The following is a 16,103-nucleotide window of genomic DNA, read 5'->3' as shown; positions in this document are numbered from 1 at the left end:
ACCACAAAACGGGTCGTGGCACACCGGCACAGGCGACATCGCACAATCCGCACAGCAACGACAAAGTAGCCAAGAGTCCATTAACTTATGAGCATTTTTTGCAGGAGCAGCAAGGATCTGAAGTTCAACTGTGCACTGCTACGGTCAGACCTCAAGTTCAGGTAACTATCGATGATGGGGAAGCGATGAAAGTAAAGCCAACAAACGAACGCTCCCGAGAGAACAACCGAGCGATATATGCATAACCTCCTGATGCGCGCGCCCTAGGCAATGCTTGCCGTTTTTCGATCATTTGCTCAATATCCATGTTTAAATTCGTTCGTTGTATGAACATTAGAGCTCGTTTTTTTTTCTTGTCATTCATCTCACTCTCTCTTTATCATACTTTGTGTGAGCAAATTTAAAGGTAAACCTGTACACGAACATCGAACAACACTTGTTGGTGTATACTTTCAATGTTTTTGGACATAGCGTTTGGGGGTATCCAACCCACTGCACGGACAGGACCTTAACTTTCTATTGCACATTATTCCACATAATACCTTCGTAGTTATCGATCACTACCTTAATAACCTGCAACAACAATAAAAAAAAACCCCTTAACGGCCAGAATAATCCAAGAAACCACACCGGCACCTCCTAATATGTTTGAAGCACCTGTAGAACGTTGTGCGCACAATTGCTTCGGTGAAAGCTTCCTGTAACAACCACGGGCTTATAATGATGTAGTTTGTTAACGTTGTTTCTGCATTTCAACCGACATTCCGTACCGTTCGTTTTGCTAATTTCTGTGGGGTTTTTTTTCTGTTCCAACTCACGCATAGATGGTCGGCCGAAGAGTGCACAAAGAAGATCAATTTCATCTGCCAACACCGGATGCCGCTAGTGTCTGCCTCGGGACGGTACAGTATGTACGACAAGTGGAACAAGACCTACCCCGACCAGAAGGCCAACGAGAAGATGGTGTACATCATGAACGAACCGAACAATCGAAACAATCGAAGGTAGGGTTTTCTGGTGGTTATCCAGCTTTTGATGTCCCAAATCTTTACTTCTACATCCCTTGTTTTCTGGTTCGCCCCACCCGCAGCAATTACGTCAAACCACGCATCTACAACAGCATGAAGCGGGTATTGCAATCAAACCCTTCGATTCAACCGCGCCCGGCACACCGTCGCAGTCAGATGCCCGCCAGGAAGCGGGTCGTCGACCCCACCGGTCCCTTCTACATCCCGCCGGAAGTGGTCGGCCGCAAGCAACACCTAGCCCAGTACGCACCGGACACACCGAACGATATCAACACGATCGATAACGGACATCGGAACGGGTACCATCACACGGTGTCACAGTTTAACGTTGACTTTAGCCCACGCAATGGCAAGAACCGGGAGGCCGGTATGGCACGTGGCTACCGCATGGGGCACGGATCGGCACGTGTAGAAAGCCACCTACCACATCAACACCGTCACCAACCGGGACAGCACAAAACCACCAAGCGTACCCATTTCTTCGTACCGACACGTCCTCCAACGAACGCGCCCAGTACTACCAGTGCCACCACAACGACGACGACCACCACCACGACGACAACTACGACGCCAGCACCGCCGCAAACTACGGGCCGACCCCCGCTGACCACCAGATTCCCGAGCTACCCGATGACCCACAGCCAGAAGCACACGACACACCCGATGAGCACGGACGAGAAGAAGTCGAAGCGGGATCGGCTGCGCGAACGGCTCCAGAAGCTAACGTACGAGGAGCAGCTGCTCTTCTTCCAGGACCGTGCCAAGCGGAAGAAGATGAAGGAGCAGCAGCAGCTGCGCAAACAGCATCGCGAAAATGAGGTGGTCCAGTAAAGATGGCACAGTACACACGCAGAGGTTCCTAGTAGCAAACGTTCCGAGGCGTCAGAGGTGATCACCGGTGAAGGATTCTCTGAGAAGCCTTGAATCCTAGCACAACTAGCGTAGTACGAGTCTTCTTGGGAACAACACCAATACACGAACAACAAGCACCTTCGAGATCGAACGATGATGGCGCTACTACACACTAGCAACCAACCAACCTCGTTTAACCTCAATCCGAACAGAGTCCACACACACATATCGATACGATCGATAGCATCATACTTTCTCGAGGAAGCTTGGTGAAGCTTTTCGTGGTTTTTTATGTATAATTTTTCTCTAAGAATTTCATTCTTTGCATCCTGATGTTACATAGTAACGCCAGCGTGGATTTCGAGTTAGGCAGAAGATAATTTATACCTGGAACTTACAGCAGGAACAACAAACAAATAGCATCAGTAGCAATCATTTACTACAGTCTCTAACACGATAGTACTTTAGTACGCTATCCCCCCCCCCCCACCCCCTTCCAAAGCATGTATAAGAAATCATGTTGAATAAATCCGTTAAAACTTTAAACGAGAGAAACCTCCCCTTTTTCCACCCATCCGAGATGGTACACACACAACAACAAAATCGTCTTTCGCGCATTACACAACTTTACAAATCTCGTTCAATGAAACTGTTAGCAAGGTAGGGTGTTAGCGATACATACTAAGAGTATAAGAGAAGTTCGACCAAAACGAGTTAAGTAAATAGAGAAAAAAAAATCTTAAAAAAAACACTACTAAACACATGAAACAATTCAAGAAAGAGAAGAGAAAGAAAAAAAAGCAAAAACCTCAAAGCGTGAAACAAAATGCCGGGTGTTACGGCTTGTGCAGAACAAATCAGCTCGTGAAGAGCGGAGCGAAGCGAACGTATACAACCAGCAGAAAGTGAAGCTTTTCAATCCTGATTTTAAGAAATAGTACTAACAACAGTAGAATAAAGAGAACGAAAGGAAAGCAAAATGGTTTAGGTGAAAAAATAAAGTTTGGAAAAACGATGAGGAAAAAAAAGGGATTGGAAGAAAAAATTGAGTAGAATTGATCGCCGACCAATGTCCTCGTCGATGTAAAGTTAAGACTAACATTAGCGCTTAGTTCGTATTGCCATACTATTACTACTTATTACTACAATCACTACTAGTAGGCGGAGAAGGATGATTATGGTTACTATTGCTACCGTTGCTGTTCGTACTACACTTCTGCTCTAGAAGGCTCCTAGTAACGGGCAGCGATGGATTTATTTCATTATTTGAAGAGCTAGGGATATCAAGTTAAAGAAGCACAAATGAAACTCTGTGACCAGGAAAGTGAAGTGACCGAGAGTTCCGATTCTCGCAGCAACAAGCAAAACGCCAAAACGCGAACGTATAACATATTTGTATAACCTTAAAATCTACAAAACGGGCCCGAAGGATATATTTAACGAGAAGGAAACGAACCAAAGTCACCCGGTGACTTTTTTGGTTTTGCGAGGGAATCAAATCTCGTCACGGGCGAGAGAGGCGAAGTTGGGTGAAGCAAATTGAAGGAATTGTGGCGGAGCAGTGTTTAGGGTTATATGTACGATAGTAAGCTCCTGTATACCTGGGTGTGTCTTGTGAGCGTGCCAAGATCGTCTGTGAAGAATTTGCACACCATAGAGCCAGCCCCCATAGGTCCCCATAGGGGATGTTGCCCGGTGCGGAACTCCAGTACGCTAGCTAGTAACAGGTCACATACAACGAGTTCGAAACGAAACAAAAGTATTTCAATCAAGCAACATATTAGTACCCATAGGTACGCAGACAGAACAAATTTACAGTACACACCACACACACACACACCAAACCAATCGATGCAGTTTCCACTGGTGGATGTGGATGTCCCGATCCCCGATATCCGGCATAGGACAGCGCACATTTGAATTGTTTTACAAAACAGCGAAGCATACTACTGGTTGCAATAAAGTATTACTTGAGCGATGGTTTGATTTATTCTCACTTTGTGGAAGATTATAAAAATGGTAAGTACATTAACAAAAAAAAAATTAAATATTTTACACTTCTCCAAACACGAAGGAAAAAGTTGTAAAAGAAAAAAGAAAAGTAAGTAATGTAAAGTAGTAACTTAAAGGTTTTTGTGTTACAGCGTTAAATGAATAAAGAAAATCAATAAAGCAATGAGATAAATGAAAGAAAAAAGTCTCTTAAATGTAAAAAATAAGACGATAAAATTCAAATCAATAATGATTATGCCAACTTTTCAAATGACTTCTGTGTTAAAATGCATACAAAAAAGACGAAATAACTTAAATTGATGAACATTTTTGGTTGTTTTCTTTTGACTTTAAAAATTCAAAAAGTTTAACGAAAGGAAATAATTATTTAAAATTTTAAATGAACATATAAAGTAAATATATATATTTTTTCAAATATTAAACAAAACAAATAAAAAAACTAATATTATTAAACACTTTGAAATAAAAACGAATGATTAAATGAATAAAAATCGTCTGACACATGAGGCAACAAACATGTCAAAATCCTAGCCAAAAACGATCTATTGTGTCGTTTATAGCTGATAGACCAACTAGAAACCGGGACTTGGAATTTGGACTTAATATCAAATCCCATCCGGAACATTTGATTTCCCGTGGCAAAGGCTGTCCATCCGTGTATTAACACGCCTAGGAAGCCATTCGATATTGGTTGGCTTGACCTCGTAGCACATCGTCAAGCCGAAAAGAAGACCCCTGACAATTAGTTTCACCTCTGCAAAAATTACATTTTACCCCAGTAAAGCCCAAAACATGCACCTACCTTGATGTAGTGACACAGCCCGTCACCTTTCAGCGTACCATCAGCTTCCCGGTACAGCTTCAGCTTCAGCTTGTGCGTTTTCGGATCCTTCATCACCATACCGCACTTGGACATCACTTCACCAAACTCTTCCTCACTAATGTCGGTCGGCAGATTGGACACGTACACCTTCGTGTTGTGTTCCGGCGCCAGGTCGAACCACTTCGGTGGTTCCGGTGGAGCTTTCCGCTTCTTGCCCTTCGCTGCTGCAGCCCGCTGTGCCTCGGCCTGCTGTTCTTCAGCATCAGCATCATCATCATCATCATCTTCACCGGCGACATATCGTCCGGGGAGTTCTCTTCCAGGCACCGGCTCACCGGGAGTCACCTTAGATGAGGTCTGGGATGGGACACTTCCACCCGAACCGGTGTTATCGATGAACCCGTAGTTCAGCTGATACATGGCCATAAAATCATCATCCACCTTCGGGAACCAGGCTTTCCGTTCGTCGTCCCAGAAGTACACCGCCCCATCCTTATCCTTGTACGTGTGCACACCATCCTCGTACCCGTACTGACGATCCTGTTGTGCACTGGTGTCCTCCTCGGACGGAGCTTTTGGTTGCTCTTTCGGTACCCATTTTTGCGCCTCCTTATCCCAGCGGTAGAATTCCGTCTCGGTTGGAGTTTGCTGCTTCGGGATCCATTCCTTCTTCTCGTGACACCACCGGTAGTGTTCATTCTCGTACGGATTGTCCACCGGTGTTTCGCCCGCCGTACCAGACGGTGGTGCCTGTCCGTCCCGTGGAACCCATTCGGATTTTTCCTTGCACCAGCGGTACTGGTACTTTGTGGCCGGATCGGTGTAAATTGCTTCTCCTGCCTCATTGTACGTTACATGCTCGGCATACTGATCTTTCCCCGCTTTGGACGTGGACGTGTCCGTATTGTCGTCTGGTGTTTGTTTTTCCTTCTCGCCAGATTCATCAACCTGTTTCTCCCCTTCGGGGACACTCGTACCCGTGGTAGGTTCATTAGCTTGTTCCACGTCCCTGGTCGGTGGAGGAGGAGTTCCTTCGGGATCTTCCGTGCCCGGATTTGACTCCATCTCGATTACACGGTTCTCGTTGTTTGTGTTTTCCGAATCGGTCAGCATTACGTTGGCCGCTGTCTCACGGGAGCTCATCGACGGTGTAGCACTTGCGTTGGATGGGTCACCGGAATCACTACTTTCACCACTGGACATGGTTGGACAGAGCTGAAAGAGCAGAGAAAAGACGTACACAATGCACAGGTCAATAAAGCACACTCGATAGACTTGACGCCTTGGGAGCGACTGAGAATGGCGTATGACGTTTTGTTTTGCCCGGATGGAAGGGCGAATAATGTAACGAGATACACTGAAGATGTCAGTACATTTGTCAAATTCGTTTGACAAATCTTATGAAGTGGTCGGGTGTGTTCAGTTGGATCACCCCATCTTATTAATATAAAAAATTAAATATAATTAGTAAAATACTATTTTTAAGAACCCTTTAATAAATAAATAAAAAATTATTATATAAATAAAATAAAAATTCTGCAAACGATATAATTTATTATAACCATAAAATATATAAAACGCAAACATTGCTTCAATGAATTAATTAAATTCACCAGCACGACCCTTTGCTGACCACCTACAACCGGGCACCGTAAAACCGTGCTCGCCAATTAGGCACAAGGTTAACCCGAAATCCATACGTCCAGTCCAACCACCCCGCCCCGGGTTGGACTCATTCGCCGAAGCAAACCCGAAAAAGAAGGGCAAGGTTGATGGGAAAAATCCGTGCTTTTCACGCTTCCCACCAAACTCTGCAGCACGCGGAACGCTTTACCGCCCATTACCCTTACGACCGGCCACCCGATAACGAAACCGGACCAAGACCAGCCCAAAACCTCGGGCGGACTTTTATTTGAGGGTTTTCTTGGTGGAATTCGATTCGTGCAAATTCGCATGAATGAAAACCCAACGCAAATAACGACGACGCAAACTTGGTATCGATTTTCTTTCCCCCAATTGCCATCCAACACATCTGAATGTGGAATGTAGGTGAGGGTTAATTGACGCATACCGGATAGATATGGGAGTCCATCCGGCTAGGCCAGCAAAAAAAAAACAAACAAGGAACACAAAACACGTCAACGGTAAGGTGCATAGCGCTACGTTAATTGTTATGATGACGCGTTTAACGCAACCACCGGTCAGTTCCCATCCGTATCCTTGACGAAGGCGTACAATAATAGGAACGGGATAAAACGGAAGCTAATTTCGCACTGCTTTCATTTCCCACACAGAGAGAGAGAGAGAGAGAGAGAGAGAGAGAGAGAGAGAGAGCGAGCATGAATATTTTACTCGATCGTGAGAATTTTTTTTTGTAGCTTCTTTTTAAAATTTCCACTGAAAAGCGGCCTCAAAAAAATCTCTTTAGACAGAACTATCGCCAGCTCGTTGCAGCTGTTGTAATCGTCACGGAAAGGACCAATTATAGTTCATTATTTACCAGTGCTAGTTGAAGCTAAGCGTGACCACTGATGTGGTGAGAGTCGGTAGATGCGATAACGGCGCCGGTCTTCATAAGGGAGGACCGGGGTTCAAATCCCATCTGGAACGTTCCTCCATAGTGAGGAATGACTATCAAACTACGTGGTATCGATAGGTCTCGTAAGCCAAAATTTGAAAGGCATATGGCCTAAACGCGCGACCGTTAGACCAAAAACGAAGAAGAAGTTGAAACTTCAAAAAAACTGACAGGCACTGTGAATCGAATGAATTGCAGTTCATCAAGAATCAATTAAATCCTCAATAAATTCTACAACTTAATTTTTCTCCCCTTTCAATATTTCCAACACATTATGTTTGTTTAATGCACTCATAAATTGAGCCCACTTTCAATTACATATCTCACTTCGCTCCGTGTCGCCAACAATCAATCCATATTTACACAGTCAGTGACACAATTTCCAGAGCCGTTCACCTAATTGAAACGCTAATGACAGACAAACAGTCTAAAGTCTACCGGCGCTAGCGTCAACAGTAATCGGTTACTGACCGACTCTATATTAGCATATCGATTCTCTACTGTAGCTGAAATTCATAACCGAACCACGCTTCTGGCCATTACTCAAGCTTTCATAAGCAGAGCTCCGGTTGAATATTTCATCCGGTCCGATCAATTCTGACCAATAGACCCAAGGGACGCCCGGTATCGGAGGGCCACAAACGAGGAATCGAGGAATTCCATCGCGCCCCGTATGGAGGGCACCATTTCGTGTGTACTTCCCTTTCATGTGTGCCGTTTTGGTTTTTGTTTTTTTTTTGGTTTGTTCTGTTGATTTCCTCCACATCGCCCATCAAATGCACCGACAATAAATTATGCATTTCCATCACAAACTGCCCGCTGGTTACTAACGGCACGGAAAGTCGGTCACATTTCGGCCTGATTTCCGAACGAGAAAAACGCCTCCCCCCCCCCCCCCACCCTTCGGGGTGATGATAAAAACGCACCATCCACAGGGCGCGACGCCATCGTGTTTGGAAAATCCTATGTTAATGTTTTCCCCTCTTTTTTGTTGCTGTGAGGCTTATTGGCTTCATCACGTGAACTTGTTGTTGCTTGTGGGGAGGTCCCCATGAATTGATTATTATATGGTGCCCATTTCATACATTTTAGAGTAAGCTTCCGGATTACACATGCGTTCAGCAGGGATGCATTCAGGGTTGGATGGTTTCGGTGCACTAAAAATGCATAGAATAGTTACCGTTTGGAACTGTTTCATGAAGGTTATTGGAATGTAAAAAATGGTTTGCGAATTGCCTTCGGGATCGTTTCATCATGATTATGAATTTTACTGACAAGGATCTACGATAGGAAATTCGTTTGTACTATGAGTTGTATCCCTACACGGTACTGGCGAGCACCTTGCTGGTAGGGCATGAGTCCGGCATCCTCATCACATGCCCTCACCAGTATATCCTTCCAGCTTTCACAACCGTCCGGATGTCTGCATCGCCAAACAGCTCAGCTAAGCATCACACTATGGATGCGTAATCTACTCAACTTATCGTCAAGCAGCACCCCAAGTTCCTTGGCATAACGTTTACGTTCGATAACTGGATCGTTCAAATTATAAGCGTAGAGCAGAAGGAAGTCTTTCTGGCATAAATGAAAGCTATGCACAGCAAGTCGCATAATTCCATACTTTAGAGTTATTAATTTGAAACCCTGTAAGCCGCGTTCGAGAGGACGATGCTCAGAAGACTTTTTGGCTCCGTATGTGTGGAAGGACAATGGAGGAGCCGCTACAATGATGACAATGATACAATGATGATGAGCATCTGACGTCAGTTTTGTGAAATATTTTTCAGTTGCTGGGCGCGTTTTACATTCAATAGACTTTCAATTAACCTCAACAGCACCAAATAAAGCATTTTGGGAAAACCTCTGTCAGAGGACATTATCCTATCATTCTTTAACCAATACGAAGAAGCAACTGATCGCTGAAGCTCAGAAAACCTAGTACTGAGCAACTGAACTAAAAAACTGCCATTGTCTAAGCGTCAAATAATAGCCACAAGTCCGCTTAGGACAGCTCAGACCTCTTGGACGAAGGCTTTGAGCTAAATGAAACTTATTAAGCTACTTGTTCGCTGATCGCTGGTTTCCCATCCAAAATTGGTCTACTTTTTAATGTAAAAGCTTATCATGCGATAAACTTTAAACTGCATATTGCCACACCGAACGAGTAACTGCGGTTAGTTAATAGCATCTGGCTAGTTAATGCCACTCACACCCATCTACAGAAAAATTCCTATACACATACAGGTATTCCGGTGCACGGAACCATGGCGTCAAGTTTTCCCACCTGTTTACCACCAAACGATGGCTCCAAACTGACTGTGATAGTAACCATCGGGCGTATACAAATCCGAATGGCATGCGCCACTGGCAAGCGAAACCTTGTTTTCTCCGCTTCCATTCGCTGCATTCAAAGTTCTCGATTCTCTTCGTGTGTTCCTGGTGAGATTGGAAGGAACGAAGGCGTGAAAGTTGCTCACTGTTTCTCGAACACTTAATTGTTTTCCCCAAGGCGCACCTCGGACCCCGACCAGGAAGCAACAAAACAAACATGCAACTATGCAACAAAAACGACGCCATTCCAGCCCGTTCCCTAGCTTCGGAAACTGGTGGAACTGGGCGGCATTTGTTTTGGATACGGAACCGGGGCAGGCGATTAGCGTCATTCGGTACATTCTCTCCTACTTGCGTTATGGTTACGGCGGTAGAGTTGCAGTAGCTTCCTGGGGTTTTAAACGAACGGTGACGACTGCAAGTTCAAGGATTGTTCGAACTGCCGGTGCAGGGTGACTACTGTTAACTGTGAGACATTCCGATACTTCCGGCAATCCGGTACAGCAGCAAAGGGAAGATCCCGATAAGTAGTGTTGGAGTGTTGTATTTGGGACACCCGAACTATCAGCTAATGAGAAGTTACAATTAGCTCATCGTGCGAGAAGTGCTGCATAATAATGTCCCCCGGATTAACAAGCTGCAATCGAAAGGGACGGATTTAGAGCAGCTGAATATTCATTTCTTGATGATATCTCGCTAAATATCGGGACGAACGAAATCAGTGTGCTCCAGATCAGTGTTCTTATGGTGACACACAAATAGGGGAAAAAAACCCTAAAGGAAGCCTCGATTCTTCGATACTAAGTTATACTGAAGAAAAGTGTTTCAATCTGATCGTTAAGCTGGGGCGCCAGTATTTATCGATGCTAAGAAAGCTAAAAGGACCTAAGGCAACTAAATACTGGCATTCATTTCCTCCCTCATCGATGGAGCGTTGTGGATAAAAGGAATAGTATTATGGGGGTTTTCCTTTTCCAACCGTTCATCATCACACTCTGAAAGACTTTTCCCTATTAAACCTACATAATTCGACCATTCCGATAGTAATGGCTGCACTCTTTCGAAACGCAACACTGTTGTGATTGTGACACTTATTCGTCGGAAGCGGTACGATTCAACGAAGTCCTCCTCCACATTGTTGTCCGTCAGCTACTCTTGTGGCCTATTTCGTATTCTGTTTCCTGAGGCCACACGACCCGTCCTGCTCGCATGAAGGTACCACCATAAAGGGGTCAATAGACTGGACAGTTCTTTCAACTTTAGTTTGCCGGTGGAAAATCGATTATACTCATACACACACACACACACGTTATTCCCTGATGTCCCGCGTGTCTAAGTCTAGCCGGGAAATCAATTGTCAGGAAAGGCGTTTCACTGACAATGGCGCTCGGTTGTCGTTCAGTTGGGAATCTATCACTACGATGTACTTTAAACCGGCTGGAGTTTTCAATCAACTTTATAAAAGTTGATTATTTATTCTTTTGCTCTTTTAGCTCGTCCCACGCCCCGCGAGCACTGCGATTCATTATTCATGCAAAATGCACTTTGCAACGTGAATCTTTTCCGCCTGAATGTATGCAATGCGCAACAATGGGGCAATGCAAACACATCATGTAAATCCGTTTGTTTTGTGTTGTATGATGATGTCTTTTTTTGTACAAAGGAGAAAACAAATAGCAATCAGTAATAAAAAAAGGAAAGGTTTTTTATCTTCAATCCATTCTAAACATAGAATAAAATACAAAACACACCCATAAATAGATCAGCACGGATACTAACGCACCGAATGGGAACCCATTGTCTCGTGAATCAATAATTTCCGGCCCAACGGTTCCCACGTTCGTGTACCAGCGGTCGAATATCTAAATTATCAAAGATTCTATAACGTTCACCACCACCCGGTCGGGCGGCACACTTAATAACCGGCCGTGCCAACACCGAGCCCCGCACCATAGATGAAGCGACACTTTACCCCCGCCAACAGCTTACTACACCAACCCTCTTTCCCCTTCTTGTATGTCACTTGCATCCCCAACCTCACCGGGATACATGAAAGCACCCGCTTGTTCTATATCATATTTACCCTTCATCAACGGCAGTCAACTGACCAGTCAACGGACCCACACAGACCCACAGGCTGAATCCTTTGAAGGATACTTTCTCTGTGTCGTGTGGTAGTGTGGTGGATAGCCTTGCTGCACGACCACTACAACGTGGCACGACCACGACGTGTTAGTTCATCGTCCACCAGCAGAACAGAAAAGGGTCGGTCTGGATGGGAAAAGGACCCGTACGCTTCGGCTGGGTACCTCAGTAGCGAACGGACCGCGGGCAAATCAACAACGTCGGTGCGAAGGAAGCAAGCCAGCCGACAAGGATTTTTCTATTACGCGCCACGCGTAACCTGGAGTGTATGTTTGCTGAAAGTGTTAATCACGCTCGGGATACAGTGTAAGGCACGTGGAAGTAGGTCAAACCGGGATAGTGCTGGACGGAATGAGCTCGTTTCGGGCTACTTAGTTCGAAGTGTTGGGAAAGGACTGTTGAAGATACATTTTGTTTTTTAAAAGTGTAACTAATCCAAGTCAAGGAATTGGATTCTATCCTTAAAACACACCTAAATGTGTAACACAACGGATCAAAACGGAGGCGGTATGCATGTGGATATCGATGTGCCAGGTGATTAGAAGTGAAATTTAAACCAACACGTGCGAATTTTCTTAACGGTTTAATTTCCCTAAATTCCCCACCAGACACAGGAGCCGTGTTTACGCTCGGGAAATCGTACCTCTTCGACGACACAATAAAGGAGGAAACGACACCCCAAATCGACCGGGCAAACCATCCACCGACGGAGCCCACCGGTACAGGGGATGGTGATGAACCGACGAACCCGCCCAAAAAGGATGTGCCGATACGGCAGCAAAGCTACTTCTTCGTCAAGAATGATCCGATCGTGAAAATTGTCTGTGGCTCCAAACAAAGTGGCGTGATTTGCGGTAAGTTTTTGCGGTGGACGCATTGTTTACGGAAGTGTTCCCGTAGGCACAGAATGCGTGACAAATTGAAGGCAAATGTTGCGCTTTGTTCGGCAAAAAATGGCCGGAAATGAACATGAATTGATGGGGGGATTTTTTTTTTTTGGCGACTCATCGACACACAAAAATGATAAAGCAGAATCAAAAGAAATTCTTAAACTACTTAGTTAAATTACAAACTCGAGGTTTTGAACAGAAAACAGGGCTCCATTTAAGGTATCGTGCCTCTTCACAATGCTGAAGTGCTAGCCAAACATTCTTTTGCTCCCAATAGAAACATTAGAGTGTCAAGAGCGCTGTTAGCTCGCGAAATAATGCTCGGTTGACCTTTTGCCGCTTAATTAAGCGCGTTCGTGAACTTGAAAACAGACACGAACACTCGACAAACTCATTCCTTGCCACCCCCCCGGCGTTGCTTTTGACCGAGAAACAAAGCGAGACGTCTTATCGGTAAAAGAAAAACCAAAGCGAAAAATGGAACCTCCTTTCCCGCACTGAGCCAAGTTAATGTCTTCACCACAGGTGACGGTGCTTGTTGTCATGCAGAGTTAGAAAACCGCTCCTCTAGCATTTGGCAATCAGTATTTATCCAGCTGGTGCTTACGGGTAAATTATGACCATATATCTATCGGCCAGTACAAAACAACAATACATCCGACTCACCGCTCGTGAATCGCTAGCCTCAGGCACGTGAAGAACTAGCGCAATCTGTTGTCGTGTTAAATGTTGCGCCCTTTACACTTTTTCCCCCTACGTACGCCGATTAACGTAGGAGTGTAGTGAAAGTTAGGGGATGCGAGCTGCCCACCGACCGCCGATGCACGCAATCGCACGATTAAGGCGCTCGCGGTCCGGTAGTTTAATATTTACCCATACATCCCACCCATTACGCCTCGAAAGTGACCAGACATTCGGTAGGATTTTGCTTAGGAAGAGCGTGTTTTTGGAGTTTCCGTGCCGCCTATTAATCATCTCCTTAACCTTTTCCCCCGTTTTGCTGTGTCGCAATGTTTAAACATTCCAGAATCGGGACGACTTTTCGTGTGGGGACTCAGTGGACACGGTCAGCTTGGTTTGGGCAAAACGGAAACCGTCCATAAACCGTCCTGCGTGCGCACGATCAAGCGCCTGAAGGAGCGAGTCCACTCGTTTTGCTTCGGAGGAAATGGATTCTGTGTTATACTTGCTGGTGGGTTGAAGCGTTAGCTCCTAAAATTAGAAAAAAGCGGGTTTTTAATTCAATTTCTTCTATTTGCCCAGAATCCGGTAAGGTGTTTTACTGTGGGAAAAATGTGTTCCCGTTCAACGCGAAGGTTCCGTCCCTGCTGGAGGCTACGACACTGCACAAAAATCCCACCGATAACAGTGAATATACACCGTTCCCTGTGGAATTGCGGGAGTTCCACGATCTGCTGGAAGACTCCACGGAAGAACGTTTCACGCAGGTAGTGGCCGGTTTCAGCCACTTCATTCTGCTCAGTTCCAGCGGCACATGCTACGGATGGGGATACAACAGCCATCAGCAGCTCGGTGGAGTCGATTCGCTTAAAATACTGTCCCAACCGGAACGGATCGCACTGGATGAACCGATCGGGCAGGTGTTCTGTGGCAACTACTGCACACTGTTCCTGACCACAGCGAACACCCTTTATCTGGTGGGCAAATTTCAAAAGATCACTATTCCGGTACTGAAACAGCTGGAAAACTGCATCCTTCCGGAGAAGGTGATCGTGGGCGAGATTACGGGATGGGATTGCGTGTATTTGCTGCTGGCTAGCGGCCAAGTGTATCGCTCAAACCGGGTGCGAAAGGTGGAAGATTTGCGGTTTGAGCCGTTCGAGAGTTTAGCCGGATTGTTGGCGGACGATGAGCATGTTACGAGGATCGCTTCAGCAAACGATTGTGTTTCGTTCGTTACCAGTGCCGGCCGTTTGCTAACGACGTACGATGAGGATTGCCCGTTTACGGCGTCGGATCACTTCAAGGAGCTTAACAAATTCCGTCACTTTAACGTCACGGACATTGCTAGTGGGAATGAGCATTCGCTCGTGTTGGCTTACCCAGCCGTAGAGCGGCTGGATGTTACACGCGCACTCGAGCTGCTGCGAAATGCTACCCCGATACCGACCGAGTTGCAGATGGACGCCCAGAAGGCGCAGGAGTTTATCCGCAACGAGAAGAGACGCTTGCGAAGGGAACACGTCGAACGGGAGATTTCCAAGGACGAATCGATTGCGATCGAAACGAGCGAAAGAGGTGATTCGGACGTGCGGTTCATCGATAACGGGGTGAGCATAGCGCCGGCCGTAACACCCAACGGAAAGCATCACAAACGACATCACCACCTGAAACCATCGGATGCTGTTGATGCGGATGATGAAGCGGATCGCTTCTCGGCGCACAGAGATGTCGTCCCGAGGAAAACGCACACCCCCAACATAAGTCAGCTGATCGATTACAGTGATGACGATAACGATAGCATCTCGTCGCAGTCCACCTTTCACGATGAGGAGGAGGAGGAGGAGGAAGAAAATGAGGACGTGGGCAAGCACGCTGGCAAGCATTCGGAAGGCTACAATGGTCAGAGCAAAAATGGCATGAACAACGATAGTAATAACAATCGTAGCGAGGACGCACGTAAGCTGAGCCTTGGTAGCAAGCTGAACGGTAGCATGGGTAGCACCAAATCGAGCGATCGGATGCGCAAGTTCTTCAAGGAGCTCAAATCGAAAAGCATGGATGTGTCGTGCAAGAATCCGGGTGTGGTGTTAGATGATGGTTAGTACCGGAGGGGGAGATTATTTACCCCCGCAAGTAACCCTCGATTTGAGAATAATGCTATCTTTTCTGCTTCATTTTTTGCAGATGTAAAGTATTCCAAAAACGACCAGATTATCCAGGCGGAGGATAGAGCATCGAAGGTGTGCACACTGATGTGAATCCGACGGCCTTACCTGTTTCTTAATACTGTATACACCACTTTGCAATAAATCACTTTGAGAGAAACCGATTGTGCTTGGTTTGCTTTTTGTGTTAAAAATAAAGAACCACTGAATCACTCTTCTGATTGTCGTTCGCGGGAAGCGTTAAACATTTTAGCAAACACTCCGCACAGAATTTTCGTTAATGCTCCGCTTGAAAACAATACCGGTTTTGGGAAAATGTAAACAACTCCGAGCGGTCAAACGTCAGTCGGAACTGTCAAACGCACCAAAGCACTATGGGAGCGATTTTACTTCGTATTTGTATTTTATATGATTATGCAAATATTACAAATGATTTTAAATACTGCACACAAAAAGTTCAATTATCATTTAAATTAATAAATAATTGATGCGAGTTGATAGACTCGTTGTAACATTCTGGCTGCGTTTCGCACGTTGGTTGCATGAGCGTTTTGGCTGCGTACTTTGTTACAACTCATTATCCCATTGAGTCAC

General features: G+C 45.5%; 3 protein-coding genes across 5 annotated transcripts in view; 2 read left to right on the top strand and 1 right to left on the bottom strand.

Moving 5' to 3' along the window:
* LOC118509478 overlaps positions 1–3,859 on the top strand; it is a 113,109-nt gene extending 109,250 nt beyond the window's left edge. Inside the window, exons 7-9 of one of the 3 annotated variants that reach the window (XM_036050119.1) lie at positions 105–161; positions 825–1,004; positions 1,091–3,859. In XM_036050119.1, coding sequence (XP_035906012.1) covers positions 105–161; positions 825–1,004; positions 1,091–1,859 — 1,006 coding nt within the window. In that variant the 3' untranslated portion in view covers positions 1,860–3,859. The remainder of the gene's footprint in view (positions 1–104; positions 162–824; positions 1,005–1,090) is intronic. The other 2 variants (XM_036050120.1, XM_036050118.1) reach the window with 2 other exon arrangements.
* LOC118509477 (HIV Tat-specific factor 1 homolog) overlaps positions 1–15,833 on the bottom strand; it is a 56,914-nt gene extending 41,081 nt beyond the window's left edge. Inside the window, exons 1-2 of the mRNA XM_036050117.1 lie at positions 15,618–15,833; positions 4,696–5,931 (exon numbers count right to left, since the gene is read on the bottom strand). Of these exons, the coding sequence (XP_035906010.1) occupies positions 4,696–5,919 (1,224 nt within the window). The 5' untranslated portion in view covers positions 5,920–5,931; positions 15,618–15,833. The remainder of the gene's footprint in view (positions 1–4,695; positions 5,932–15,617) is intronic.
* Positions 11,319–15,670, top strand: LOC118509476 (X-linked retinitis pigmentosa GTPase regulator). Its single transcript, XM_036050116.1, has 5 exons — positions 11,319–12,304; positions 12,379–12,624; positions 13,688–13,852; positions 13,924–15,441; positions 15,529–15,670. Exons 1-5 carry the CDS (start codon positions 12,247–12,249, stop codon positions 15,600–15,602), a joined length of 2,061 nt encoding a protein of 686 aa, XP_035906009.1. The 5' UTR covers positions 11,319–12,246; the 3' UTR covers positions 15,603–15,670.
* Positions 15,834–16,103: the final 270 nt, after the last annotated feature.

The sequence above is a fragment of the Anopheles stephensi genome, chromosome 3 (genome assembly GCF_013141755.1).
Source record: "Anopheles stephensi strain Indian chromosome 3, UCI_ANSTEP_V1.0, whole genome shotgun sequence".
NCBI classification, from domain to species: domain Eukaryota; kingdom Metazoa; phylum Arthropoda; class Insecta; order Diptera; family Culicidae; genus Anopheles; species Anopheles stephensi.
Note: the sequence above shows the minus strand (reverse complement) of the source record. Positions and strands in the feature narration are given on the sequence as shown.

Bases quoted from the DNA above. Each gene is read 5' to 3' on its own strand.
- LOC118509476 (XM_036050116.1), top strand. From the start codon at position 12,247: ATGTGTAACACAACGGATCAAAACGGAGGCGGTATGCATGTGGATATC. The intron at 12,305-12,378 runs GTGATTAGAAGT...ATTCCCCACCAG, and splicing joins TGTGGATATCGATGTGCCAG to ACACAGGAGCCGTGTTTACG. The intron at 12,625-13,687 runs GTAAGTTTTTGC...TAAACATTCCAG, and splicing joins ACAAAGTGGCGTGATTTGCG to AATCGGGACGACTTTTCGTG.